This window comes from Macaca mulatta, chromosome 1 (genome assembly GCF_049350105.2).
Source record: "Macaca mulatta isolate MMU2019108-1 chromosome 1, T2T-MMU8v2.0, whole genome shotgun sequence".
NCBI classification, from domain to species: domain Eukaryota; kingdom Metazoa; phylum Chordata; class Mammalia; order Primates; family Cercopithecidae; genus Macaca; species Macaca mulatta.
The window spans coordinates 215,613,488-215,640,222 of NC_133406.1; the positions used below are offsets into that span (position 1 = coordinate 215,613,488).

The 26,735-nt window shown below is 47.1% G+C and overlaps 1 protein-coding gene across 12 annotated transcripts in view; it reads left to right on the plus strand.

The window, feature by feature from the left end:
* RHCE (Rh blood group, CcEe antigens) overlaps positions 1-26,735 on the plus strand; it is a 67,665-nt gene that overhangs the window by 11,751 nt on the left and 29,179 nt on the right. For 7 of the 12 annotated variants that reach the window (XR_013415106.1, XM_015131109.3, XM_077996576.1 and 4 more), the window contains 4 exon segments: positions 9,192-9,378; positions 15,042-15,192; positions 24,901-25,048; positions 26,120-26,286. Coding sequence is in view for 11 of the 12 variants with exons in the window: in XM_015131109.3 (XP_014986595.3) it covers positions 9,192-9,378; positions 15,042-15,192; positions 24,901-25,048; positions 26,120-26,286 (653 nt within the window). In the remaining variant the exon portion in view is untranslated. 12 annotated transcript variants of the gene reach the window in all.

Here is a 26,735-nt window from a genome sequence, read left to right on the forward strand (position 1 = left end):
CAGCATGGTGAAACCCCATCTCTACCAAAAATACAAAAATTAGCCGGATGTGGTGGCATGTGCCTATAGTTCCAGCTGCTTGGGAAGCTGAGGCAGGAGAGTTGCTTGAACCCAGGAGGCAGAGGTTGCTGAGCTGAGATCATGCCACTGCACTCTAGCCTGGGTGACAGAGTAGGACTCTGTCTGAAAAAAAAAATAGTAATAAATAAAAATAAAGAGGGAAGCAGTGGGTGGTAGACTCACAGGGCTGCATAAGGAGCTTGGCTTCAGTCTGAGGTCCAAATAGTGAACAGGAGTGTGACAAGTTTAGATTTGGGTCATGGAGGAAGCCATGCCAGGGCTGGTGTTGGAGACAGGGGGACATGGCTTGAGACACTAGACCAGCATGGAGGCTGTAGTGTAGTATTGACCCGAGGGCTTCAACCTTCTGATGGTGTACACACCATTTTTTGAGCATGTACCATGGTTATATGTTACACTTTAAGTATTACTTTAAGTATTGCTGCATTAATATGTTTTGTATGTTATAATAAATACATACAAATTAGGAAAATTCAAAGAGATCAAAATGAAATATGTAATATTCTCAAATTACTAATCATAATGGTGTCAATCTCCAGGCAGGGTCCATTGCTACAGTTGACGATAGTGGATGAAAATTCACTCCTCAGAGTCTTCTTGATAATTTGAAATTGTCTTGATTGACTTGTCAGATCTGATTAGGTCGACATTTTTTTAATCTCGAATGTGACTGACAGCTTGTGTGAGGAGAAGTTTCACTCTGCCTTTTCCTTTTTGTTCACTTGGCTGCCATTGTTTCTGCGCTTCCAATCTGTGTTTTTCTGCACGAGTTGTTTAAGCAATTACTTCATTTTGTGAAAGTTAGTTGAGTTAAACTTAGGTAACTTAACCTGTCAATCCACTTAATTGAAATCAGTCCTGGTAAACTACAATAGATGATTCAAACCTGCCAATTCTAAAAAGCCATTTTGAGGCAATCAGGAAATATGAATACAGCATGAATATCTTATGATATACAAGAATTATTGTTAATTTTGTTAGGTGTGATAAAAGCATGGTGGATTTTGTTGTTGTTGTTTTCTAAGGCTCCATCTGTTAGAGAGGCACATTGAAATGGCATGATATCTGGGGTTTGCTTTATGCCAGAAAAAAAAGAAAAAGTAGAGAAGGTTTATAAAAACAAGATTGGTCTCATGTGACAGTCATCAAAGTTTGGAGATGGGGATGTAGGGTCATTGTGCTGTACTCTTTGTTTTTGTATATGCTTTAAACGTTCTGTAATAGTTAATTAAAAAAAAAAAAAGAAAGAAAAAAGAAAACACCCTGGCTGAGCACTTCGGGAGGCCAAGTTGGGAGGATGGCTTAAACCAAGGAGTTCAAGACCAGCCTAGGAAACACAGGGAGACCCCCATCTCTAAAAAAAAAAAAAAAAAAGACTTAAAATTTAGCCTGGTGTGGTGGCATATGTCTGTAGTCCCAGCTACTAGGTAGGCTGAGGTGAGAGGATTGCTTGAGCCTGGGAGCTTGAGGCTGCAGTGGGACAGGATTGTACCACTGCACTCCTGCATGGGCGATAGAGCAAGACCCTGTCTCAAAAAAAATAAAAATATTTGAGATGGCCGGGCGCGGTGGCTCACGCCTGTAATCCCAGCACTTTGGGAGGCTGAGGTGAGCAGATCATGAGGTCAGAAGATCGAGACCATCCTGGCTAACACGATGAAACTCCGTCTCTACTAAAAATACAAAAAAGTAGCCGGGCGTCGTGGCAAGCGTCTGTAGTCCCAGCTACTCGGGAGGCTGAGGCTGGAGAATGGCGTGAACCCGGGAGGGGGAGCTTGCAGTGAGCTGAGATTGCGCCACTGCACTCCAGCCTGGGCAACAGAGTGAGACTCCATCTCAAAAAAAATAAATAAATAAAAATAAAAATAAATAAATAAAACATAAAACCCTGCCATTAGTTGCAACATGATGAATATAGAGAAATGCATATCAAATCCATCCCATTGGACCAATATTCCCTTAGGGTACCTTCCAAAGCTAGGAGACTCAAGGCTGTATGACATCCTGAGCAAGTGAGGGACGGCTTCTGGGTGAATCTGAATATTAAATATTTGCAGAGCTGAAAACTTCACAAAGTACCTTTAGAGGCAGAATAGCCTAGATCCATGTTTCTCAAAGTGTGGTCCCCAGACCTGCTGCCTTAGCATTCCCCGGAAATTTAGTAGAAATGCAGATTCTCAGGCCCTAGCCCAGACCTACTGATCAGAAGCTCTGGGTTTGGGGCCCAGCAATTTGTGTTTTCACAAGCCCTCTGGGTGATTCTTCTGTGCATGAAAGTTCAGGTATTCCTGGAGCTAGACTGATTCATATCTTGCCTCTGTATCCTAGAGACCTTGGGCAGATCAGTCAACCTCTTTCTGTCTCTGTTTCAGCTTCTGTCAGAGGATGATAGTACTTGTTTCATTAAGTTGTTGAAAGGATTAAATGAATTAACACACATAAAAAGTATTAGCTTTTATTATCAAAAGCTCTAATTTCTTAATTTTTTAAATAAAAATAAAACTAGAACTGCTTGTTTTCTTCCAGCTACCCTAGTGATTGTATTGAGCATTTTCTACAGTATGTGTTCTTTGCTGTAATGACTGCTGGTCTGGATGACATGTGATGAGACCAGATGGGCAGGGGCAGTGGAGGAGATTCAAGAGAAATTTAGGAGATAAAATCAGCTGTACTTGATGAAAAGAGTGGGGAGTTAAAGCTGGCTACAGATGTATGATTTGGCATAGAGAGGTGTCAGTTCCTGAGATGAGAGACAGAAGGGGAGGGACAGGTTGTGAGGATAAATCAACCATGATATGTTCATTCTGGGCTTGGAGTTAAGGGACCTATGAGATGCTTAGGGGAAGCAGAGAGTATCAATTACCTATTGCTGCATAACAGCCACCCCAAACTTAGTAGCTTAAAATAACAACCTTTTAATTTATTCATGATCATGATTCTGTGGTACAACAACTGGGCTGGGTTCAGCTGGGCAGTTCTTCTGTTGGTTTCACCCAGGGTCATTCATGCATCTGCAGTTTGGGGTGGGATGGCCTCAGATGACCTCATTCACATGTTTGGCAGTTGGTGATTCACTGGGGTCCATTACTGTTAACTGTTACCATGCAGAGCTTCCCTAAGGCTACCAAACTGGGAGACTATCCTGGGTCCTGTGCTGTGGATACCACCCAGTCCCCCGTCCCCACCCCATACTCCTCAGAGGCAGAGAGAGGGGCTACTAGAAGACAGAGGGGTTTTCCCAGTGACATGTAAACATTCCAAACCCTGGCACCTTCCACATCGCGGCTTCTGTCTGTCCCTTTGGGAAATCTTTGTTTTTCTTCCCAGGCTGCAGCAGGGTGAGAGTTGTGGGTAGAGTAGAAGCTGTGGGGGAGGAGGTGGTGGCAGCCTGAGGCTGCAGAGGTCTTCCCAGGCAGCAGTGGGAGCACAGTGTGGAGGTCAACCCTAGAGCCTGGGTGAATGAAGCTGGGTCTGCCTTCAGAGCTGTTGGTGCTGAAGTTTCTGCAGGCCAGAGGGAGGGGCAAGAGTGGGAGGGGGTGCAGATCCAGAGTCACAGAGGCAGCTGACCAGAGGAGGCAGCTGCCTATGGGGATGTTCCAGAAGGCCAAAGTGCTGTTATCCAAACAAACTCTTTGCGAGTGGTCTCTTTGCAACAGGCCTGGGGGAGAGCAGTCTTGCCTAAAGTCACACGGCTAATCAGCGGCTGGCAACGGGTAATAGTTACTAACACTCACTACATACCCAATGCTGGGTGAAGTGACTTGCATGAGCCAGCAAGCTCAATGCTCATGGCAATCCTCTGAACAGGTGGCATTGTTTCATCCCAATTTTACAGCTCAGGAAGCTGGGACACAGGAAGAGCCAGGCTCTGAACACTGACAACCTGATTCAGAGACCCACACTCTTCACCATCACAGTCACGTTATATATGCTATATAGAAAGGCAGCATGGCATAATTGTTAAACCCAGGTAGGCAGGGTTCGAATCCTTCTGCTGCCATTACTAGCTCTATGACTGGGACTAGTTATAGCACCTCTCTGTGCCTCCCTTTCCCCATCTGTAAAATGGGGATAATAAATCGTACCTCTTGCATGAGGCTGTTGTGGGCTAAGTGTGTAAGGCACGTAGAACAGTGCCTGGAACGTCGGGTGCTGTCCATATGCCTACTATTACAATGATGGTGAGTATTGCCTTATCTCTTGCTGCTGAACTACCAGGTTAGACTTCTTTCTGCAAGTCATGAGGCTTTCATAAACTTTTCCTGAAGGCTTTCGGTAGAATGTACCCCCTCTGGGCCCAGGCATGGGTGCCCGGGTAGCACATCCACTTCTTATCACCCCTGAACACCTTAGAGCCCATTAGCTTATCAAACCAGCAGCTGATGTGAGTGCAGAGCAGACTGTGAGAGGTGGAGGCTGACACCAATGAGGATGCTCCGAGCTGGGGCCCAGCCCTGAAGCGGGAGCCCAGATAATGAGGGGTGGAAATGGGCCTGGAGCCCAGGAGAGGTGGGAGGATGAGGGGGCAGGGGGAGGAGAAGCCTGAAAACAAATGTTATTTCCTGACCAGTTTGGGGTGCATGAGCTCTGTCAACAGCTCATGGAAACGGCTGCCCTAATTTCATCTTGTTAGCTGAGGCACAATTCCTCTCTCAGGGACGGTGTGGAGCCTTGGGGAGGAAGGTCCTGAGCGCCTATACCTGGAATCAGGGAATTGGGATCGGGGCAGCAGCTCTGCCCAATAAAGTCCCTACCCAGGATCCTCTGACTTCCTCATCTCTCTCTCTTTTTTTTTTTCTTTTTTTTTGAGACGGAGTCTCGCTCTGTCACCCAGGCTGGAGTACAGTGGTGTGATCTCAGCTCACTGCAACCTCAGCCTTCCCGGTTCAAGCAATTCTCCTGCCTCAGCCTCCTGAGGAGCTGGGATTACAGGCATGTGCCACCATGCCCAGCTAACTTTTGTATTTTTAGTAGAGATGGGGTTTCACCATGTTGGTCAGGCTGGTCTCAAACTCCTGACTTCAAGTGATCCACCCACCTCAGCCTCCCAAAGTGCTGGGATTACAGGCATAAGCCACCGCACCCGGCCTTTTGTTTTGTTTTGTTTTGTTTTCTCCCTTTGTCGCCCAGGGTGCTGGAGTATAGTGGTGTGATCGTGGCTCACTGCAGCCTTAACCTCCTAGGCACAAGTGAACGTCCCCCCTCAGCCTCCTGAGTAACTGGGACTGCAGGCACTCGCCACCACGCCCAAGTAATTTTGTATTTTTTGTAGAGACAAGGTCTTGCTATGTTGTCCAGGCTGGTCTTCAACTCCTCAGCTCAAGCAATCCTCCCTCCTTAGCCTCCCAAAGTGCTGGGATTGTGCTGGGATTACAGATGTGAGCTACCACACCTTGTCTGACTTCCTCATCTTTAGGGCCCCAACTCTGCCCTTATCTGGGCAACTCTCCTCTCCCCATCTTCCACTAACTTCTTTGGAATGTTCCAGAGCTGTAAAAGCCTTAGTATCAAGCCCAACTCCTATGTGTTACAGACAGGGAAACTGAGGCCTAAAGAAGATAATGGACTTGCCTAAGATCGCTTAGTGAGGTGAGGGGAAAAAAGAGCTAGAGACAGCCTAGCCTGTGTACAGACATAGTTCCAGGCATTCAGAGCTGGGCTCTGCCGCCGGCATGCTTTGGGGCCTGGGAGTTGGTTCACTGTTGAACTACCAGGTTAGATTTTCTTTCTCCAAGTTGTGGGGCTTTCATAAACTTTTCCTGAAGGCCTTCCTTAGAATGTACCATTCTCCTCTGGGCCCGATCATGGACGCCCCTCACAGGCTATCTCTGGTCCTCTTCTGTAAAATGAAAGGAAAATGGAAGAATTGCCCCACTCATGGAATCTTCAGTAAGTCTGGACCCTATGCATTATAGCATTGCTGCAAAATGGCAGATGCACTTTAACAATCGTGTTTAATAAAAGGTTGAATTTGCATACCTTAAGTGGGGCGTGCAGTCTCCAACTGAACACGAGCCTCACCGCTCCCACATGTGCATTGCACCTTCATACACAGATTTCCTGCTTGGCTCCTGAGGGAATTTGAGTAATCCCAAGAGGAACCCCTGTATAAAATGTCCCCTGGCCACACACTTCCATTCCTAAGGACGCAAGCAGGAGACAGAAACATTCCCTGCACCTCCCTCCCTGCTGTCAGAAGAGGTGCAAAGAGTTGAATCCTCCCTGATGCCCACTTCTCACCCACGCCCCAAATCCCCAGGTCCCATGGAGGTCCTTGGGGGCCTCCTGTATCCTGGTGGTGTCAAGTTGATTTGGAAATGTCAGTGTCCACCTTGTCCTCTCTGGCAGACCCTAGGTGTGTGTATTTTTCAATGGAAGTGAATTTAAATGTACTTTATAAATCAAAGACTTTTTCTGAGACTTTGGAGAGTTCCATTAATGAGAGCTTCTCATTCTTATCAAAGCCAGGGCTGGAGACCAGTGGCAGGTGAGTTCCTACTGCTGTGATTGTCCTGATGGTGTTGGTGAATAGCCACTATTTACTGAGCGTTCTCCATGTGCCACGTACTGTACTAAGCACTTGAACAAAATGTTATTTTCTTCGGATTTCCCAGCACCCTTTGAGGTGGATTTAATTACCCTTATTTAGCTCATAAGGAAAGTAAGCAACTTACAAGACCACAGGGCTATGAAGTTGAAACATGTAAATTCATATATTTTTAAAATTTATTTATTTTGAGACGAAGTCTCATCGCACTGTCATCCAGGCTGGAGTGCAATGGCGTGATCTTGGCTCATCACAACCTCCGCCTCCTGGGTTCAAGCGATTCTCCTGCCTCAGCCTCCTGAGTAGCTGGGATTACAGGTGCCTGCTGCCACACCCAGCTAATTTTTTTGTAATTTTAGTAGAGACGGGGTTTCACCGTGTTGGCCAGGCTGGTCTCGAACTGCTGACCTCGTGATCTACCCACGTCGGCCTCCTAAATTGATATTTTTATATGTTCAAAACAGTCAACTGGTGGCAATTTAGTGAGGTTTAATCTAATAGGAAATGATAGAGCTGGGATCGAACAGAGCTATGTGAACTCAAAGCCTATGTTTCCCCTTCCACCTTTTTAAAAAACATTGTCTAGGCTGGGCACGGTGGCTCAGGCCTGTAATCCCAGCACTTTGGGAGACAGAGGCTGGTGGATTACATGAGGTCAGGAGTTTGAGACGAGCTTGGCCAATATAGTGAAACCCTGTCTCTACTAAAAATACAAAAATTAGCCAGGCATGGTGGGGTGTGCCTGTGGTTCCCGCTGAAACACAGGAGGCTGAAGCATAAGAATCACTTGAACCCAGAAGGCGGAGGTTGCAGTGAGCCGAGATTGCACCACTGCACTCCAACCGGGGCGACAGAGAGACTCTGTCTCAAAAAACATACAAACAAACAAAAACAAAAATTGTCTACATGCAGGTTGCAGAAAATTTAAACACTAAAACTAAAAAAGTAAAACATCTCCCAAACTTAAAGACAATATTCATGATGGAAAAAAAAAAATTCTTCAAGATCTCTCTCTCTCCAGTCATTTATTCATGTGTGAAAACAGTTGGTGATTATTGATGAAATAGCATTTACAATTTGGAGCAATTATGTGCATTACATATACCATTTGATTCTGGCAACCTAATGAAGGAGGTATGATCATTTTCCCTATTTAACAGACGAGAATAAGCAGAGGGAGGGCAGATGGCATGGTAGTCCAAGGCACAGGCTCCAGCAGACTATCTTGGTTTAAATCTTGGCTGTAGGCTGGCTCTGTGGCTCATGCCTGTAATCCCATCGCTTTGGGAAACTGAGGCGGGCGGATCACATGAGGTCAGGAGTTCCAGACCAGCCTGGCCAACATAGTGAAACCCCTTCTCTATTAAAAATACAAAAATTAGCTGGGCATGGTGGCAGGCACCTGTAATCCCAGCTACTTGGGAGGCTGAGGCAGGAGAATCACTTGAACCCAGGAGGCGGTGGTTGCAGTGAGCCAAGATCTTGCCAATGTACTCCAGCCTAGGTGACAAGAGTGAAACTCCATCTCAAAATTAAAACAACAATCTTAGCTCTACCCACCGGGGCAAGTTACGTAACTCCTCTGTGCCTTGGTTTTCATATCTGTAAAATGGTGACAGTAATAGTGCCCACGTCAGTGTGTGGTTGTGAGAACGAGACAAGATAGTCTATGTAAAGTGATTAAAACAGTGTAGGCACATGGTAAACACTTAAGAAATGTAGGCTGTTATAAAGTTCAGAGATGTTAAGTAACAAGATCAAGACCACACAGAGGGTGCCAGAGACCTGATTTGAACCCAAGTTTGTCTCGTTCTGGAGCTCAAGCTGCTAACCCTTTTTCAAAACTGGAATTAAACCAAAGTACTCACCCTCTTCGCTTTGCTGGGCCCCTCCCTACCCTCAGGTGCATCTCTTCCACTCACCTGCCACAGCAGCCTCTGCTCAGGCTCTGAGACTGGGAAAGGTGAGGGCTACCCAGGTGGCCCTGATGTTTTCTGCCAGCTGGCTCACTAGGTCCCTCACAGGTGGCAAAGGGAGGGAGGTTTGCTGTGGAGATTATGTGGTTCCCAACAACAGCCCTGGGCCTATCTCTGCCCTCTCTTTTCTGTGTATCCTGGGCCAAGTCACTTGGCTTCTGTGGCCTTATTTTCTCATGTGCACGGCCAGGGGGTTGGCCCTGATCTGCAATAACAGCAGCAATGACCTTTACTGAGTGTCCATGTGTGTCAAGCACGTGTGCTTTACACTTGTTCTTATGATTAGGTTTAATAATACAGTAATTGCCACATTTGCTGAGCACTCATTATGGGCTAGGCCCTGCCCTAAGTGCTTAATTAGCTTTAGCTCCTCTAATCCTTACCTTAACCCCACACGGCATGTGTGTGTTATCCCCATTATTCAGATGAGAACATTGAGGCTTAAAGAGGCAAAGTAACTTGACCAAATACTTGTAAATTATCTCACATGTCCCTTCCAGCTGCCATTTTGTAAGACTCTAATTTCACACCACCCTAAATCTCGTCTGCTTCCCCCTCCTCCTTCTCGCCATCTCCCCACTGAGCAGTCTGCCAAGATCTGACCGTGATGGCGGTCCTTGGCTTGGGCTTCTTCACCTCGAATTTGCGGAGAAACAGCTGGAGCAGTGTGGCCTTCAACCTCTTCCTGCTGGCCCTTGGTGTGCAGTGGGCAATCCTGCTGGACGGCTTCCTGAGCCAGTTCTCTCCTGGGAAGGTGGCCATCAAACTGTTCAGGTATTGGTATGGTGGCTGGATCACTTCTGGGTCATAGAGGGAATGGAGCCCAAAAGGACAGGTTCCAGAAGATCTGGGATATTGCCCCCTCTCTGTCTAGCACCAATGCTGTGCAATATTTAGGACATCCTCATGCTAAAAGATTATTCATTGTTTATCTAAAATTCAAATTTAACCGGGCATCCTGTATTTTGCTGGGCAGCCCTACTCTGTGTATCACAAGGAGTCCAGGCCTACGTTCCTCCTGCATCCTTTCTTTTCTGTTATTGTTGTTTATGATTTTGTAAAGTTACATAATCAATATAAGTTTATGGAAAAAGTAAGAAGGAAACACATTAGACAGCGAGAAATAGACATGCCACACCTAGAGAGACATTCTCTTTTTTATTTTGAGACTGAGTTTCACTCTTGTCACCCAGGCTGGAGTGCAATGGCACCATTTCAGCACACCACAACCTCAGCCTTCTGGGTTCAAGTGATTCTCCTGCCTCAGTCTCCCGAGTAACTGGGATTACAGGCATGTGCCACCACGCCTGGCTGATTTTGTATTTTTAGTAGAGATAGGGTTTCTCCATGTTGGTCAGGCTAGTCTCAAACTCCTGACCTCAGGTGACCCGCCCGCATCGGCCTCCCAAAGTGCTGGGATTGCAGGTGTGAGCCACCGCATCTGGCCTGAGAGACATTCTTTTGAAAAGAAATGACTTTCAGCCCTCTAATGCTGCTAGACAAGAAATAGCCATGCCTTTATTTTCATTAAATTACCTGTGCTTCGTTTAGATGCATTTATGTGAAATGCTAAGAACCATCAAAACTAATGCTTAATGGTGCTAGAAGTCAGAATAGTGGTTACCTGGGCAGGAGGTGGATATTGATTAGGAAGGAACACAAAATAACCTCATGGGGTGCAAAAAATGTTCTCTGTGTTCACCCAGGTGATGGTTACACATCAAACTATACACGTTTTAAAAGGGCATTGGCACTTAATGGGAGGAACTAGGCTAAATTTTTTCCTGAAACATTGTTTTGTTTTGTTCAACTCTGAATCTCTGTGCTGACAAGATGATGGTAAATGTCATCCTAGGCATGTTGGGGACCTCTCAAGGCCTCTCAAGGCCATTCCAGCCTCCCCCTCTAAGACCCTGCTAAACCTCTGGGCACTGCTGTTAAACATTTCTCTATGAGCCAGGAACTGTGCTGAGCACTCCACAAATAATAATTTTGTTTAACTCTTCCAGGTAGGGATCTAACCTGGTATACAAATAAGGAAGTGGAAGCTCAGAGAGGGCAAGGCACTTGTCTCGGGCCACACAGCTAAGTGGTGGAGATGGCTCCACCTTTTTATTATAACCTTTTCCATATACTCCAGAGTGGTCAGAACATGAAACACAGTCTAGCCAGCTCCCGATTGGCCCTGGGGGAGAAAACTCTACATATTTTTCTTTCTAAAAAGGTTTAGAGGCTGGGCGTGATGGTTCACACCTGTAATCCCAGTACTTTTGGGAGCCGAGGTGGGCAGATCACTTGAGCCCAGAAGTGTGAGACCAACCTGAGCAACACAGTGAGATCCTGTCTCGGCAGAAAATAGAAACATTAGCTAGGTGTGGTGGTGAGCACCCATAGTCCCAGCTACTTGGGAGGCTGAGGCAGGAGGATCACCTGAATCCAGTGAGGTTAAGGCTGAGTGAGCCATGATCGTGCCACTTCACTCCAGCCTGGACAACAGAGTGAGACCCTGTCTCAAAAACGGTGTTAGGCCACGCGCGGTGGTTCATGCCTGTAATCCCAGTACTTTGGGAGGCCTAGGCAGGTGGATCACCTGAGGTCAGGAGTTCGAGACCAACCTGAACAACATGGCGAAATCCTATCTCTACTAAAAATACAAAAATTAGCTGGTCATGGTGGCAGGCGCCTGTAATCCCAGTTACTTGGGAGGCTGAGGCAGGAAAATCACTTGAACCCGAGAGGCAGAGGCTATAGTGAGCCGAGATTGTACCTTTGCACTCTAGCCTGGGCGACAGGGTGAGTCTCCATCTCAAAAAAACAAATAAACAAACAAAAAACCACAGTTTTAGAGTTAATTCCCACAGGGATTCAATACACACACACACACACACACACACACACACACACACACACACACACGCTCATGCACACACTGCATTCACCTGGGAAGTGACAAGGGCACCCTGGGGGAATTCAAACGGTGGTGGCCCTGGTTTGGTGTTGCTGCCTTAGCTTAAGGTCACACCAGCCTTCAACCTTCTGCACCACAGCAGAATGGGGCAGGAGGCGTCTACGACTGCTCCTTTTGTCTGATGTCCACAAGGACCTATTTGTTCTTGACTCAATCCAGGAAGACGAGAAGGGAGAGAAGTCACTGGCAGCCTGAGTCAACTCTCCTGCCCCACCCCTGACTGCTTGGATCCCCCTAGGGGTGACCCCTGCTGAAACTGGCTTCCTGACTGGTTCCCATCAGGGCTGTGCTGATGGCTGGTGCCCAGGCCTGCCCCTGGGCACAGGGTACTCTCCCTTGGCAACACTCCAGCTTGTGCCACTTAACTTGGGACTGATTTGGTTCTGTTTTGAGTCCCTTCAGGGGAGGGGCCTATCTTATTCAACGTTGTTCTTTGTTTTCCTCACATACTAATAACTTAGCAAATAGCTATTGGAGCAAAAATGAAAATAAACAGAACCCTAAAAGTGGGATGTTTTAAAATTTTATTTATTTATTTATTTATTTATTTATTTATTTACAAACAGGGTCTTGCTCTGTTGCCCAGTCTGGAGTGCAGTGATACAATCATAGCTCACTGCAGCCTCTGCCTCCTGGGCTCAAGTAATCCTCCCACCTCAGCCTCCTGAGTTACATTTTTTTACAGGTGCCCGCTACCATGCCCGGCTAATTTTTGTATTTTTAGTAGAGACGGGGTTTCACCAGTTGGGTCAGGTTGGTCTCGAACTTCTGACCTCAGGTGATCCACCTGCCTAGGCCTCCCAAAGTACTGGGATTACAGGCGTGAGCCACCGTGCCCGGCCTAAAACTGTTTTTGAGACAGGGTCTCACTCTGTTGTCAGGCTGGAGTGAAGTGGCACGATCATGGCTCACTCAGCCTCAACCTCACTGGGTTCAGGTGATCCTCCTGCTTCAGCCTCCCAAGTAGCTGGGATTACGGGTGCACACCACCATGCCTAGCTGATTTTTCTGTCTTCTGCCGAGACAGGGTCTCACTGTGTTGCTCAGGCTGGTCTCAAACTCCTGGGCTCAAATGATCTGCCCACCTCGGCTCCCAAAAGTACTGGAATTACAGCCTCCTGAGTAGTTGAAACCACAGGCATACACCACCACACCTAGCTTTTTTTTTTTTTTTTTTTTTTTTTTTATAGAGATGAAGTCTCACTGTGTTGCCCAGGCTGGTCTCAAACTCCAGGCCTTAAACAATCCTCCCACCTCAGCCTCCCAAAGTGCTAAGATTACAGGTTTGAGCCACCATTCCTGGCCTTAAAAGTGTGATTTTTTAATGTTGTATTTTGAAATCTCTAGGACTCTCCCTAGAAGATAATAGCAATAACCAACTCCTTTATTGCACTTGACATATATCAACTCACTTTGCCCTTACCGTGGCTCCAGAGGCATTGGGTCCACCTTATAAATGGAGGCACCAAGGCACAGAGTGATTAAATAAGTTGCCCAGGATCACACAGCCAGAAAGTGGCTGAGTCAAGATTCCAGCCCAGGCAGCCTAGACCTGAGAGCGCGCTCCTAACCACTGCATGTCACTATCTTAGCACCTCCCCAGCACAAACTGGCCCTTGAGGAATGAAATACTGCCGCCGGCACACATGCTCCTGAGTTAAGCCTTTGTCAATGAAATGAACACCCACTTAAAAGGAATAACTTGTCCAGGCACCATGGAACATTGAGTAACCCCTTATTCTAAATTCCTGGTCCCTGTAAGACTCCTTCCCCATGCCCTTTGCCCTTTGCTGATCTTCCCCTAAAGTCCTGGAGGCTTAAGCGGGCATAGTCTGCAGCAAACACTGAGGAAGCTAAGTCCAGACTTCAGAGCACAGGCTTTGGATCTAGGCCAGCTGGGTTTGAACCTCACATTTGTGATCAGCTGGTGTGACTATTTCCAAAAAATCCATTATAATCCTCTGCATGACCCTCTGTAAAATGGGGATACCGAATGGTAAGCTAGCACGATTTTACAGAGACTCGCACAGAGGGTTAATTTTTTTAAAAATTTATTATTATTTTTGAGATGGAGTCTCACTCTGTCACCCAGGCTAGAGTGCAGTGGTGAGATCCCGGCTCACTGCAACCTCTGCCTCCCGGGTTCAAGTGACTCTCGTGCCTTAGCCTCGAGAGTGGCTGGGATTGCAAGCATGCGCCACCACGCCCGGGTAATTTTTGTAATTTTAGTTGAGACAGGGTTTCACCATGTTGGCCAGGCCAGTCTTGAACACCTGGCCTCAAGTGATCCGCTTGCCTCGGCCTCCCAAAGTGCTGGGAGTACAGGCATGTGCCACTGCACCCAGCCTTATAGGGTTAAAATGTAAAAGAGGTGATGCTGTTACAAGCCTGTTTTACAAAATGCTCTTATAATAAATCATTATCATCACTGTTGCTGTGGTTGTAGCATCATCATCATTAACTCCCAGAGGGAGGAGGGAGTCTCAGAGCAAGGTGCTCAGGGGAGACTGGATGTCCATGGATTGTCCAACTCAGTACCACTTCCTACAGGAAGTCCTCCCGGATGAGTCCAGTCAGCATCATCCTCTCCTTCCAATGAACCCCACTAACCTTATGATATCACAGATATTCTTAGTTGACAGGCTCATGGTGTAGCCTGTCTGGATCTTAAGTACATTTTTTTTTTTTTTGGATCATAAGTACCTTGAAGACAAAAATCATTTTCTCCTCCTGAGCATGCTCATTGGTGGAGGGAAGGAAGGAATCGTAATAGTGTTAGTAAGGCTAGCGTCTTTTCAGGAGTTGGTTCTTTGTGCCAGTCTTGGTGCTAGACACACCGATAGGAAGAATACTCCTTCACATCCCCAGGACACCAACATGGGACACGTCTGATCATCATTCTTAATTTGCAGAAGGAGAAATAGGCTCAGTGAGATGAAATGGCCACACCAGTAGCAAGGCTGGGACTGAAAGCCTGGCTTGTCCTGATTCCAAATCCAGTTTCTTTCCACTTCCACGGAGAGGGAGAGAAGGGACAGTGGCCCCAGATGAGGATGGGGTGACTGGATGGCGACAGGCCCGCGAGGGAAGAGTGCCCTCTGTTGAGCATCTGAATGATGGCGGCAGAAAAGAAGACTGGGCAGAATCCCAGTTGTCAGGTCCCCTGAGGGAGCAGTCACCCCGATCATCCTCAGTCAGATGAGTATGTGTAGATCAATGCCTCATAGATGAAGGCACTGAGGCACAGAGTGGTTACGTCATCTGCCAGACCACATGGCTCAGGGTGCAGAGGTCACCTTGACGGGGGAAGAGATGGTCACTCCAGTCCACAGCATCAGCGCCCAGGTGGGTAGAAATCTTGTCTTCTATTCCCACAGAAAGTAGGTGCCCAACAGTGTTTGTTAAATGAATGAATGAATGAGAGGCATCCTTCCTTCTCAGTCATCCTGGCTCTCCCTCTCTCCCTCAGTATTCGGCTGGCCACCAGGAGCACTATGTCGATGCTGATCTCAATGAATGCTGTCCTGGGGAAGGTCAACTTGGTGCAGTTGGTGGTGATGGAGCTGGTGGAGCTGACAGTCTTTGGCACCATGAGGATAGTCATCAATAATATCTTCAAAGTGAGTCATGGTGCTGCGAGGAGGGACCGGGGAGAAAAGGGCCAAAAGCCCCATTTGGTGGGGTTTCTGGGGTTTTAAAAATTAAAGACAACCTGTAATCCCAGCTACTTGGGAGGCTGAGGAGGAAGATCACTTGAGGCCAGGAGTTTGAGACCAGCCTGGGCATCATAGCAAGATCCTCATCTCTAAGAAATATTTTTTTTCTAAATTATCCAGTTGTGGTGGCATGTACCTGTAGTCCCAGCTACTCAGGAGACTGAGGTGTGAGTTGGAAGGATTGCTTGAGCCCAGGAGTTGGAGACCAACCTGGGCAACATAGCAAGACCTCATCTCTAAATAAATAGGTAGGTGGATAGATAGATAGATAGATAGATAGATAGATAGATAGATAGATAGACAGACAGACAGACAGACAGATAGATAGATAGACAGGCCGGGTACGGTGGCTTACACCTGTAATCCCAGTACTTTGGGAGGCCGAGGAGGGCGGATCACCTGAGGTCAGGAGTTCAAAACCAGCCTGGCCAACATAGTGGAACCTCATCTCTACTAAAAATACAAAATTTAGCTGGGGATGGTGGCAGGAGCCTGTAATCTCAGCTACTCAAGAGGCTGAGGCAAGAGAATCGTTTGAACTCGGGAGGTGAAGGTTGCAATGAACCGAGATGGCACCATTGCACTCCAGCCTGGGGCACAAGAGCAAGACTTTATCTCAAAAAGAAAAAAAGAAACGAAAAGAAAAGATTGATAGATAAATAGATAGATGCCCAAATGAGGTTGCAAAAGTGTGGTCTGTACAAATGTTTAAGCACAACAAACCAGTGCCTTTAACTACTACAGTATAATCCTGTTGGATTGTGCTATTCATGATATAATTATGGTTGTATAAAAGTAATTAATTATCAGAGCCTCACCAGCAGTGGGTCCAGCAAGTTTGTACAGCCAGCATCTTCCTTACAGTCCTCTGCTGTAACCCTGGCCCTGAGTGAGGACATAGCCGACTTTCCCATCTCATAGGTGAGAAAGCTGATGCCTGGAGAGGGGAGGGGACTGCCCAAGATCACATAGCAAGATAGTGGCAGAACCCAAGCAAGAACCCAGAGTTCCAGCCTGGCTTAGAACAAAGAGCACTGGACTTGGAGTAAAAGGCTGGGGTTTGCATCCCAGCTCTGCCATAAATCCCTGTGTGACTCTGGACAATTTAACCTCTTAGAGCTTTAGTTTCTTCATCTGTAACATGAGGGTAGCAGTACTACCACATAGGGTTTGAGGGAGTAATTGAATTAATCACATAAGATGATGCATGTTTACAAAAAAAAAAACTTGAAGCCCCTTTACTGTGCCTCAGTATCCCAAAGGACTTTGGAGTTTACTCTGAGAAATACAGGGAGCACTAGGGAGTGTTGAGCAAAGGAGAGCTGGGCAGAGGAGAGCTATGATCTGACTTATGTTTTAAGATAATCACTCTGGCTTCTGGGTTCAGAAAAGACTGAAGGGGCAAGAGAGGAAGCAGGTGGAGACCAGAGCGGCAGCGATTGCCATCATCCAGACTCAGACTAGGACAATAGCTGTGAGAGTGGTGGGAAGTGGTTGGATCCTGATTGTATTTTAATAGCAGAATTGACAGGATTTGCTGATAGACTGCACATGGGGTGGGAGAGGGTCAAGATGACTTCAAGGTTCTGATCTGGCACAACTCAGCGGCTGCTGGTGCCATTTACTGAGATGGGGAACACTGGGGTGGAATAGATCTGGGAGGGAAAACCCGGAGTTCAGTGTCAAATGTGGTAGCGTTAGGGTTAAGGTTGGGGGCTAGAGATGTGTATGAAACATCCCAGTGGAGACACTGAATGGAAATGTACAGGTCTGAAGCTTAGTGGAAAGGTTGGGGCTAGGGATACAAATTTGGGAGTTGTTACGATACAGATGGTATTTTTTTTTTTTTTTTTTTTTGAGATGGAGTCTCGCTCTGTCGCCCAGGCTGGAGTGCAGTAGCCGGATCTCAGCTCACTGCAAGCTCCACCTCCCGGGTTTACGCCATTCTCCTGCCTCAGCCTCCCGAGTAACTGGGACTACAGGCGCCCGCCACATCGCCCGGCTAATTTTTTGTATTTTTTAGTAGAGACGGGGTTTCACTGTGTTAGCCAGGATGGTCTCGATCGCCTGACCTCGTGATCCACCCGCCTTGGCCTCCCAAAATGCTGGGATTACAGGCTTGAGCCACCGCGCCCGGCCTACAGATGGTATTTAAAGCCATGAGACCCAAGGAAATCACTCAGGAGTGAGGATAAAGAGAGATGGGAAGAAGTCTGAGAACTGAGTGCTAGAACACCCGGCATTTTGGAGTGGGGACATGTGGAGGAGCCAGCAAAGGAGACAGAATTGTGCTTGGAGAGGCAGGAGGAAGCCCAGGAGAGGGTGAGGTCCTAGAAGGCAAGGAAAGAGAGGGCCTCAGGTGGGTTGAGTGCTGCTGAGAGGTCAAGTAGGATGGAGGCTGAGAAGTAGCCATTGGATTTGGCAAGGAGATCTTGGCATGCGTGGTTTTAAAGGAGGATGAAGGCAAAAGCCTGGCTTGACTGATTCAAGAGCAGGAGATGAGAAAGTGAAGACAGCATGCAGAAGCAGCCCTGCCAAGGACTTTGCTATAAAGGGGAACAGAGAAATGGAGAAGAAGTGGGAGGGCAATAATCTGATAGAGAGAAGAAAACTCTGATGAAACAGAAGAGAGATGAATTGTAAGAGTCAAGCCTTTGAGTTGGAAAGCGGGAGTAGGATTTTGTGCCTTTAGGCTGATGCAGGGATAGTTCATCTTAACGAGAGAAATGGCAGGGACTGTGAATAGACTGGCAGATTTGGTGGTGGGTGCCACAGGTTCAGTCTCCTGCAGGGAGAAGAGAAAATTCCTTACTAATTACTTGTATTTTCACAGAGAAACGAGAGGCACCGTCATCAGCCTCATGTGAGGGTGGGAAGTAGGGATGGGGTTTGTGGAGAGGGAAAGTGTGGTATGGTCATCTGTGGGAGTAGAAGAGAGTGAGAGGACTGGAGGGGTGCAGCGGGACTGCAGGCTGGCACCAGGGTCCCTAGGGCTTGTAATTGGTGGAAAGTGCGTCAGTGACCAGGGCTGTGTGCAGCTGCTCCAGGCAGGTGTGGAAGAAGCAGAGTTGAACTTGCCCAGCCTGGGGTGCTGCCCAGAGTGAGCCCAAAGCCCAAGGGAGACCAGAGATGGGGCTGTTTGCAAAGGAGGAAGCATAACAGTAGCCCACGAAATCTAAGCTGGTTAAGAAAGGAGAGAGAGTGAAAATGGGGGAGCCCAGCCAGGCAGCCTGGGTACAAATCTCAGCTCAACCCACACTAGCTGAATCCATATGGGCCCCTTAGTTGACCTCTCTGTGCCTCAGTTTCCCTATCTATAGAATGGGGATAAGAATAATACTACTTCCTAGGGCTGTTGTGAGGATTGAACAAGTGAGCGAACACGTGTTCAATTTTGAACACTGTTCTAAAGCGTTTAGAACAGTGCCTGGCATGGGGTAAGTGTTGTGGCAGTGCTGTTATTTTCATCATCACCATTGCTCTCAGGCCCCATTGATTGGAACTGTTGAAGGGAGGCAATTTAAGGAAGTGAGCTGGACAGATAGGAGGTGGTGGTGGTTATCAGGTACAATGCCTGAAACTGAGGCTACGGAGGCAACACAGTTACTGGTAATGACAAGGTCTAAGGCTTGACAGTGGGTGGCAGAAGTGTAAAGTAGGGAAAGATAGGCGAGCGGTCAAGGAACCGAGAGGGAAGGAGTTGGGTGGACTAAGATAATTTCTGGGAAGAACGATGGAGAGAAAGGCTAAAGGGCAGGAGCTGACATCATCAGGGACCAAGAGGCGGCCAGGAGACTTAGACCACAGCAAGGAAGGGACAGTGTGATGGCATCTTCTTCAAGGGAGCTGGGGATGTTTGGGGTGGAAAAGAGAACAATGATCTTGGAGGGAATATGGAAAGGTTTTTGTTTTTGTTTTTGTTTTTGTTTTGAGACAGAGTTTCGCTCTTGTCACCCAGGTTGGAGTGCAATGGTGTAATCTCGGCTCACTGCAACCTCTGCCTCCCAGGTTCAAGTGATTCTCCTGTCTCAGCTTCCCAAGTAGCTCGGATTATAGGCGGAAACCACCACGCCTGGCTCACTTTTGTATTTTTAGCAGAGACGGGGTTTCGCTATGTTGGCCAGGCTGGTCTCAAACTCCTGACCTCAGGTGATCCACCCGCCTTGGCCTCCCAATGTGCTGGGATTAGAGGTATGAGCCACTGCGCCCAACCTGGAAGTTTGTATTTATTAATTTTTAGTTGTCTTCATTTGTGTATGTGACTTTAACCCCTAAATACTACAGTGTATATTACTTTTTTTTTTTTTTTTTTTTTTTGAGACAGAGTCTTGCTCCATCACCCAGGCTGGAGTGCAGTGGTGTGATCTCAGCTCACTGCAATGTCCGCTTCCTGGGTTCAAGCAATTCTGGTGCCTCAGCCTCCCGAGTAGCTGGGATTAGAGGCATGTGCCACCATGCTTAGATAATTTTTGTGTTTTTAGTAGAGATGGGGTTTCACCATATTGGCCAGGCTGGTCTTGAGCTTCTGGCCTCAGTTGATCCACCTGTCTCAGCCTCCCAAAGTGTTGAGATTACAGGTGTGAGCCACCATAACCAGCCTCAGTGTATATTTCTGATGGGGTTTGGTTCTATATCCCCTACCAAATCTCATCTCGAATTGTAATCCCCACATGTTGAGGGCCAGGCCTCATGGGAGGTGACTGGATCACAGAGGTGGTTCCCCCATGCTGTTCTTGTGATAGTGAGTGGGTTTTCAGGAGAGCTGATGGTTTGAAAGTGTGGCACTTCTTCTCTCTCTTCCTCTCTCTCTCTCACCTGCCACCATGTAAGATGTGCCTTGCTTCCCCTTCACCTTCCACGTGATTATAAGTTTCCCAAGGCCTCCCCAGCCATGCCAAACTGTGAGTCAATTAAGCCTCTTTTGTTTACAAATTACCCAGTCTCAGGAAGTATCTTTATAGCGTGTAAAAACAGACTAATACAATTTCCTAAAACACAGGGACATTCTCTTACATAACCATAGTTCAGTTAACAAAAATGAGAAGTTGACATTGATACATTATGATTACCTTATTCTAATTTCACCAATTGTCTTAATAATATCCTTTCTAGAAAAATATATATGTATATTTTGTGGTTGAGGGTTACATCTTGCATTTAGTTCTCATGTCTTATTAAACTCCATCAATCTGGAACAGTTTCTTCATCTTTCTTTATCTTTCATGACCTTGACATATGTTGAAGTTTTGAGCCAGTTATTTTGTAGAATGTGGGTTTGTCTGCCATCCCTCATGATTAGATGATGGGTATGCATTTTTGGTAGGAATTCAACAGAAGCCGTGTGCGCCCTTCTTAGTATATCATATCAGAAGACAGACTGTCAATTTGCCCCATTACTAGGTGTGTTAACTGTGATCATTGGGTTAAGATGGTACCTGCCAGGATCTTCCACTGCAAAGTTACTATTTTCTCCTTTGTAATTAATAAACATCTTGTGAGGAGATAATTTCCTATAGGAATCCTGTTTATCATCCAACTTTCACCCACTGATTTTAGTGTTCATTGATTCTTCCCTGAATAAATTAGTACTATAATAATTGCCAATGTTGGTTTTCTAATTCCATCTTCCCTTCAATAGTGGGCATTCTTCTGTAAGGAAAAGTTTTCACTTCTCTGTTCATCCACTCATCTCTGTATTTGTTTATATCACCATGGGCTCCTGGATTCTGGTTTGCACACTTCCATTTTCTGCTTTTTCTCTCTGCTTAATGTAAGGATTAATGAGAACTCCCTGATTCCCAGGAAGAAAATGTAACCAGAGCTTTCTTAGGAAGAATGGAGAGAATTCAGTATAAGAACCATAAAGGTATGTCTGTGTAGTATGGATAATTTTAAAAAACAAACAAACAAAAAGAACCTCCAAGGGCAGGAGGTGCTGCCAGACTCAGGAGGGCACTGGAACTGGCTATGAGAAGCCGCTGAGATCCCAGGTAGTCTGTGCTCTCCATCTTTTGGCTCTGTTTCTCTCTGTACATCTAATGTCTCTGTACACCAGCTTTCTCTTGAGCGAAAAACGTGTCCCCTCCACCCACCCACCCACCTCCACTTGTTCCTGCATTTCTCTGTCCCAGATCCTGCAGAAAACAACTCTTTTCTCTCAGTTAGTCTCCATTCTGCAGTCCAGGGAGAGAGAATCGGATCAGTCTCCTGGGTTATTTTTCCACTCTGGTCCGACCAGCTGCAGCTGGCATGGGAGATGGTTCACACAGTGAAAACATGGCTGTCAAGAAGAGGGGTAAATTTCAGAGGTGGAACACTCCCTGTGAGCCCGAACCTCTTCCTGCTTTGTTGCAGTCTTCATAACGATTGCTTTAAAAGACTGCATTGATATAACATCATCTCCTCTCTTCTCTGCAGCTTTGACTTGCTAACTTAACTGGTGTAGAGGAGGGCTTAGCACTGATTTTGGGTGTTTATTTTCCTCAAAACTTCAATTCAGCCTGGGTTTCTTCAGCAGGAGGGCTCAGGGGAACCAGAGCCAGGGACCAGAGTCATTTCAGTGCAGGCAGCTTAAGAAATGAATATACCAGACCAAGAATCCCCAAGTGTTCTTCCTGAACTCCTTCCTGGTGGAGCTCAAAGAGATGAAAAACGCCTGCTTTTCAGTTCTTATCAGGGAATTACATAGACTTTCCTCTTTGTGTATGACTGAGGGCTTTTTACCATCATTTGTTCACTTCACAAATATTTATTTAGTATTTATATATGCCAGGCACTCTTGTGGCAGTGGAAAATACAACTCTCATGGAACGTCTGTTCCAGAAGGAAAGACTGCCAATAAGCAATAAAATGGACAAAAGATATAGCATGTTAGAGAGTGGTAAGTACCACAGAGAATAATGAAATGGAGGAAGGAAACACGAAAAGTTGAGGAGAGAGAATAACTGTGAGAGAGGGTGGCCAGGGGCAGCTTCATCTCATCAAGGGGGTGATTTTTTTTAGTACAGACCTGAAGGTAGCGAGTGCACAAGCCACATGGGCACCTGAGAACAGCGGCAGAACAATGGCAGGATGCTGGGAGGGCTGTTTTGTCACCCACGCTGTTTAGAATTGTCAGCACATGGTGATAAAAAAAAAAAAAAAAAAAAAGGAGGCTAGGTGCAGTGGCTCATGCCTGTAATCCCAGCACTTTGGGAGGCCAAGGCGGATGGATAACTTGAGGTCAGGAGTTAGAGACTAGCCTGGGGAACATGGTGAAACCCCGTCTCTACTAAAAATACAAAAATTAGCTGGGTGTGGTGGTGGGCGCCTGTAATCCCAGCTGCTTGGGAGGCTGAAGCAGGAGAATCGCTTGAACCCAGGGGGTGGAGGTTGCAGTGAGCCGAGATCGTGCCACTGCATCCCAACCTGGGTGACTGAGCGAGACTTTGTCTCAAAAAAAAAATAAGTAAATAGAAAACAGACAGACTTTTTAGTTGGCTTTAGAATTGTTAGACACCCTCTACAGAAAAGGCACCCCGATTGCTTGCACCCAGGTGGACTACTCCCTTCACCCTGCCTTTGTTACATCCTGGCTAGGGGTCAGCATTTCAGGCAGCTGAATGACCCAAAGTGGAAACACACTAGTGGGTTTGAGGATGATAGAAGAGCAAGTGGAGGAGTGCAATAGGAGGTGATGTTAGAGAGGTCAGGTGAGAGTGGATCCTGTAGGGTCATGGCAAGAACATGGACCTTGACTTTGAGTGACATGGGAGCCACTGGAGGCTTCTGAGCAAAGGAGTAACATAGGCCGGGCGCGGTGGCTCAAGCCTGTAATCCCAGCACTTTGGGAGGCTGAGACGGGCGGATCACGAGGTCAGGAGATCGAGACCATCCTGGCTAACACGGTGAAACCCCGTCTCTACTAAAAATACAAATAAACTAGCCGGGCGAGGTGGCGGGCGCCTGTAGTCCCAGCTACTCGGGAGGCTGAGGCAGGAGAATGGCGTGAACCCAGGGGGGCGGAGCTTGCAGTGAGCCGAGATCGCGCTACTGCACTCCAGCCTGGGGCACAGAGCAAGACTCCGTCTCAAAAAAAAAAAAAAAAAAAAAAAAAAAAGGAGTAACATGATCTGACTTGCATTTTATTTTATTTATTTATTTGATAGAGAGTCTCGCTCTGTCGCCCAAGCTGGAGTGCAGTGGCGCGATCTCAACTCACTACAGCCTCCGCCTCCCAGGCTCCAGTGACTCTCCTGCCTCAGCCTCCCAGGTAGCTGAGATTACAGGCAAGCGTCACCACACCCGGCTAATTTTTGTATTTTTAGTAGAGACAGGGTTTTGCCATGTTGGCCAGACTGGTCTCGAACTCCTGACCTCAGGTGATCCACCCACCTCAGCCTCCCAAAGTGCTTGGATTACAGGTGTGAGCCACCACACCCAGCCTGACTTGCATTTTAACAGGGTCACTCTGCCTGCTGTGTGGAGAACACTCCACAGGGAGACGGGTGGAAATGAGGAGACCAGTTAGGAGGTTATTGTAACAATTTGGGGTAGTGGTGATGGTGGCTTAAACCAAGATGGGGTCAGTGGGAAATGGTGCTAAAAATCCTGCCAATTCTGGGTATTTTTAGAAGGCACAGCTGACAGCCTTCACCAGTAGCCCACTAAGTTATTAAGCATTACTAAAGTGTGATAGTCGTGATGCAAAATTAGAATATATCTAGAATGTACCAAAGACTTTAGTTTGGTATTATAAGAAGTCTGGCTACTTCATGTTGCAAATTTTATATCACTCATCACTCCCTGCAGAGTTAAAATTCTGCTGAGAAGTAGGAATCAGTGAGGTGCATGTCTTTGTGGGTTTTTGGCACACCTAAGCGAACCTTGGTCAAAAGTATATAAGAGCTACTGATAGGCTGGGCCGCTGGGTGTGGTGGCTCCTGCCTGTAATCCCAGCAGTTTGGAAGGGAAGGATCTCTTGAGGTCAGGAGTTCGAGACCAGCCTGAGCAACATAGGGAGATTTCATCTTTACACAAAATTTAAAAATTGGCCAGGCATGGTTGTGCATTCCTGTAGTCCCAGCTACTCAGGAGGCTGAGGTGGGAGGATCACTTGAGGCTGGGAGTTGGAGGCTGCAGTGAGCTGTGACCACACCACTGCACTCCAGCATGGGCAATGGTGCAAGACTATGTCTCAAAAAAAAAAAAAAAAGCCTGGGCGCAATGGCTCATACCTGTAAACTCAACATTTTGGGAGGCTGAGGCAGGTGGATCGCCTGAGGTCGGGAGTTCAAGACCAGCCTGGCAAACACGGTGAAAGCCCATCTCTACTAAAAATACAAAATTAGCCCAGCATGGTGGCACATGCCTGTAATCCCAGCTACTAGGGAAGCTGAGGCAGGAGAATCGCGTGAACCTGGGAGCCGGTGGTTCCAGTGAGCCGAGATCGCACCATTGCACTCCAGCCTGGGCAAAGCCTGCTGGGTTGGGCTGGGTAAGCTCTGAACACCAGTCTCGTGGCTTCAAGTCACACCTCCTAAGTGAAGCTCTGAACTTTCTCCAAGGACCGTCAGGGCTCGCCCGTGGGCAGAGGATGCCGACACTCACTGCTCTTGCTGGGTTTTATTGCAGATAGACTACGGCATGAACATGATGCACATCCACGTGTTCGCAGCCTATTTTGGGCTGACTGTGGCCTGGTGCCTGCCAAAGCCTCTACTCAAGGGAACAGAGGATAAATATCAGACAACAACGAGCCCCAGTTTGTTTGCCATGCTGGGTAAGGACAAGGTGGGGTGAGTGGTCTAATACTTGGGCTGAGCAGAATGGCTCAGAAAAGGCTCTGGCTGAAAAATCTCCCTCCTTTACCAACTTCCCCTTGGTGTCTGAAGCCCTTCCGTCATGATTCATTTCTTTGAGTAGTGTTTGCTAAATTCATACCTTTGAATCAAGCATTTGCTTTTAGGGACCTCTCTTCATTAATATCCAATAGAAAGGAGACACTCATTATGTGTGAGTTTAAATAAGTTTATCCAAATCCTTTGTTCTCAACTGAAAGGAGGGAATTGGACAAGTGAAGAAAGTAGGGCCCAGGGGTGAAGGAACAAGGGTGGGAATAGTAATAATGTTGTACTTTGAAAATCTGTGAAAATGATGAACTTAGACTGCTGGGAGAGGCTTATAGAAAATCGGGCAGTGAGCTTGATAATAGGCAAAGGACTATCAGGCCACGGGGTCAAATTAAAGCAGCACATTCATTAAAATAATAGTAATAATAAGCATTTGGGCCAGGTGCGGTGGCTCAAGCCTGTAATCCCAGCACTTTGGGAGGCCAAGGCGGGTGAATCGCCTGAGGTCAGGAGTTTGAGACCAGCCTGTCTAACAGGGCGAAACCCCGTTTCTACTAAAAATACAAACAAATTTGCTGGGCATGGTGGCACACGCCTGTAATAGCAGCTACCTGGGAGGCTGAGGCAGGAGAATCTCTTGAATCCAGGCGGCAGAGGTTGCAGTGAGCCAAGATCGCGCCACTGCACTCCAGCCTGGGTGACAGAGCAAGACTCCATCTCAATTAAAAATAAATAAAAATAAGCATTTGACCATCACAGACCAGGTTCAGGAAGCATGGGGTACGCAGACTTCAACCCTCTTGGCCTTTGTTTCCTTGTCTATAAAATATGGTTAACTGGTATCAGCTTGAGAGCTTGGAAGGAAGATGTGACTTGCCCATCTAGCTCTAAGTGACAAGGCTGAGACTCTCCAGCCCTAGAATTCTCATCCAAAAGCCCTCAAGGCTCAGACCTTTGGAGCAGGAGTATGGTTCTCACCAACCACCCTCTCTGGCCCCCAGGCACCCTCTTCTTGTGGATGTTCTGGCCAACTTTCAACTCTGCTCTGCTGCTAAATCCAATCGAAAGGAAGAATGCCGTGTTCAGCACCTACTATGCTCTAGCAGTCAGCGCAGTTACAGCCATCTCAGTGTCATCCTTGGCTCACCCCCGAGGGAAGATCAACATGGTGAGGAGGGCGCTGCCCTTGGGCAGCACTTGGGTCTAACAGGACTAATGTATTTATGCCCCTTCCCACCCCAGGGCCAGCGTGGGTTGGGAGAGGGCATGCCAGGTGGTGGAGCCATGTCTGCCTCTACAGCGGAGCTCTAGGAAGAACGCTGGGTGGTCACAGTGGGCCTGGGACTCAGGAGACTGTCCAGTGATCAAAGGCTTTCTGGGGGGAGTGGTTAAATCCATCCATGCTAACATGAAACACACCTGAGTTTGAACCTCGTTTCTGCTAGTTGCTAAAGCCAGTCACCGTGAGCGAGAGTCAGCAGCAACAGACTAGACTAGAAATCGCCAGCCTCTCTCTTCCCCACAACAAATTTCAAGAATGGAACCATCAGAATCAGAAGTAGAGAAGTATATGACACTAACCATGTGGCCCTGGTCAAGCCACTTCAACCTTTTGAG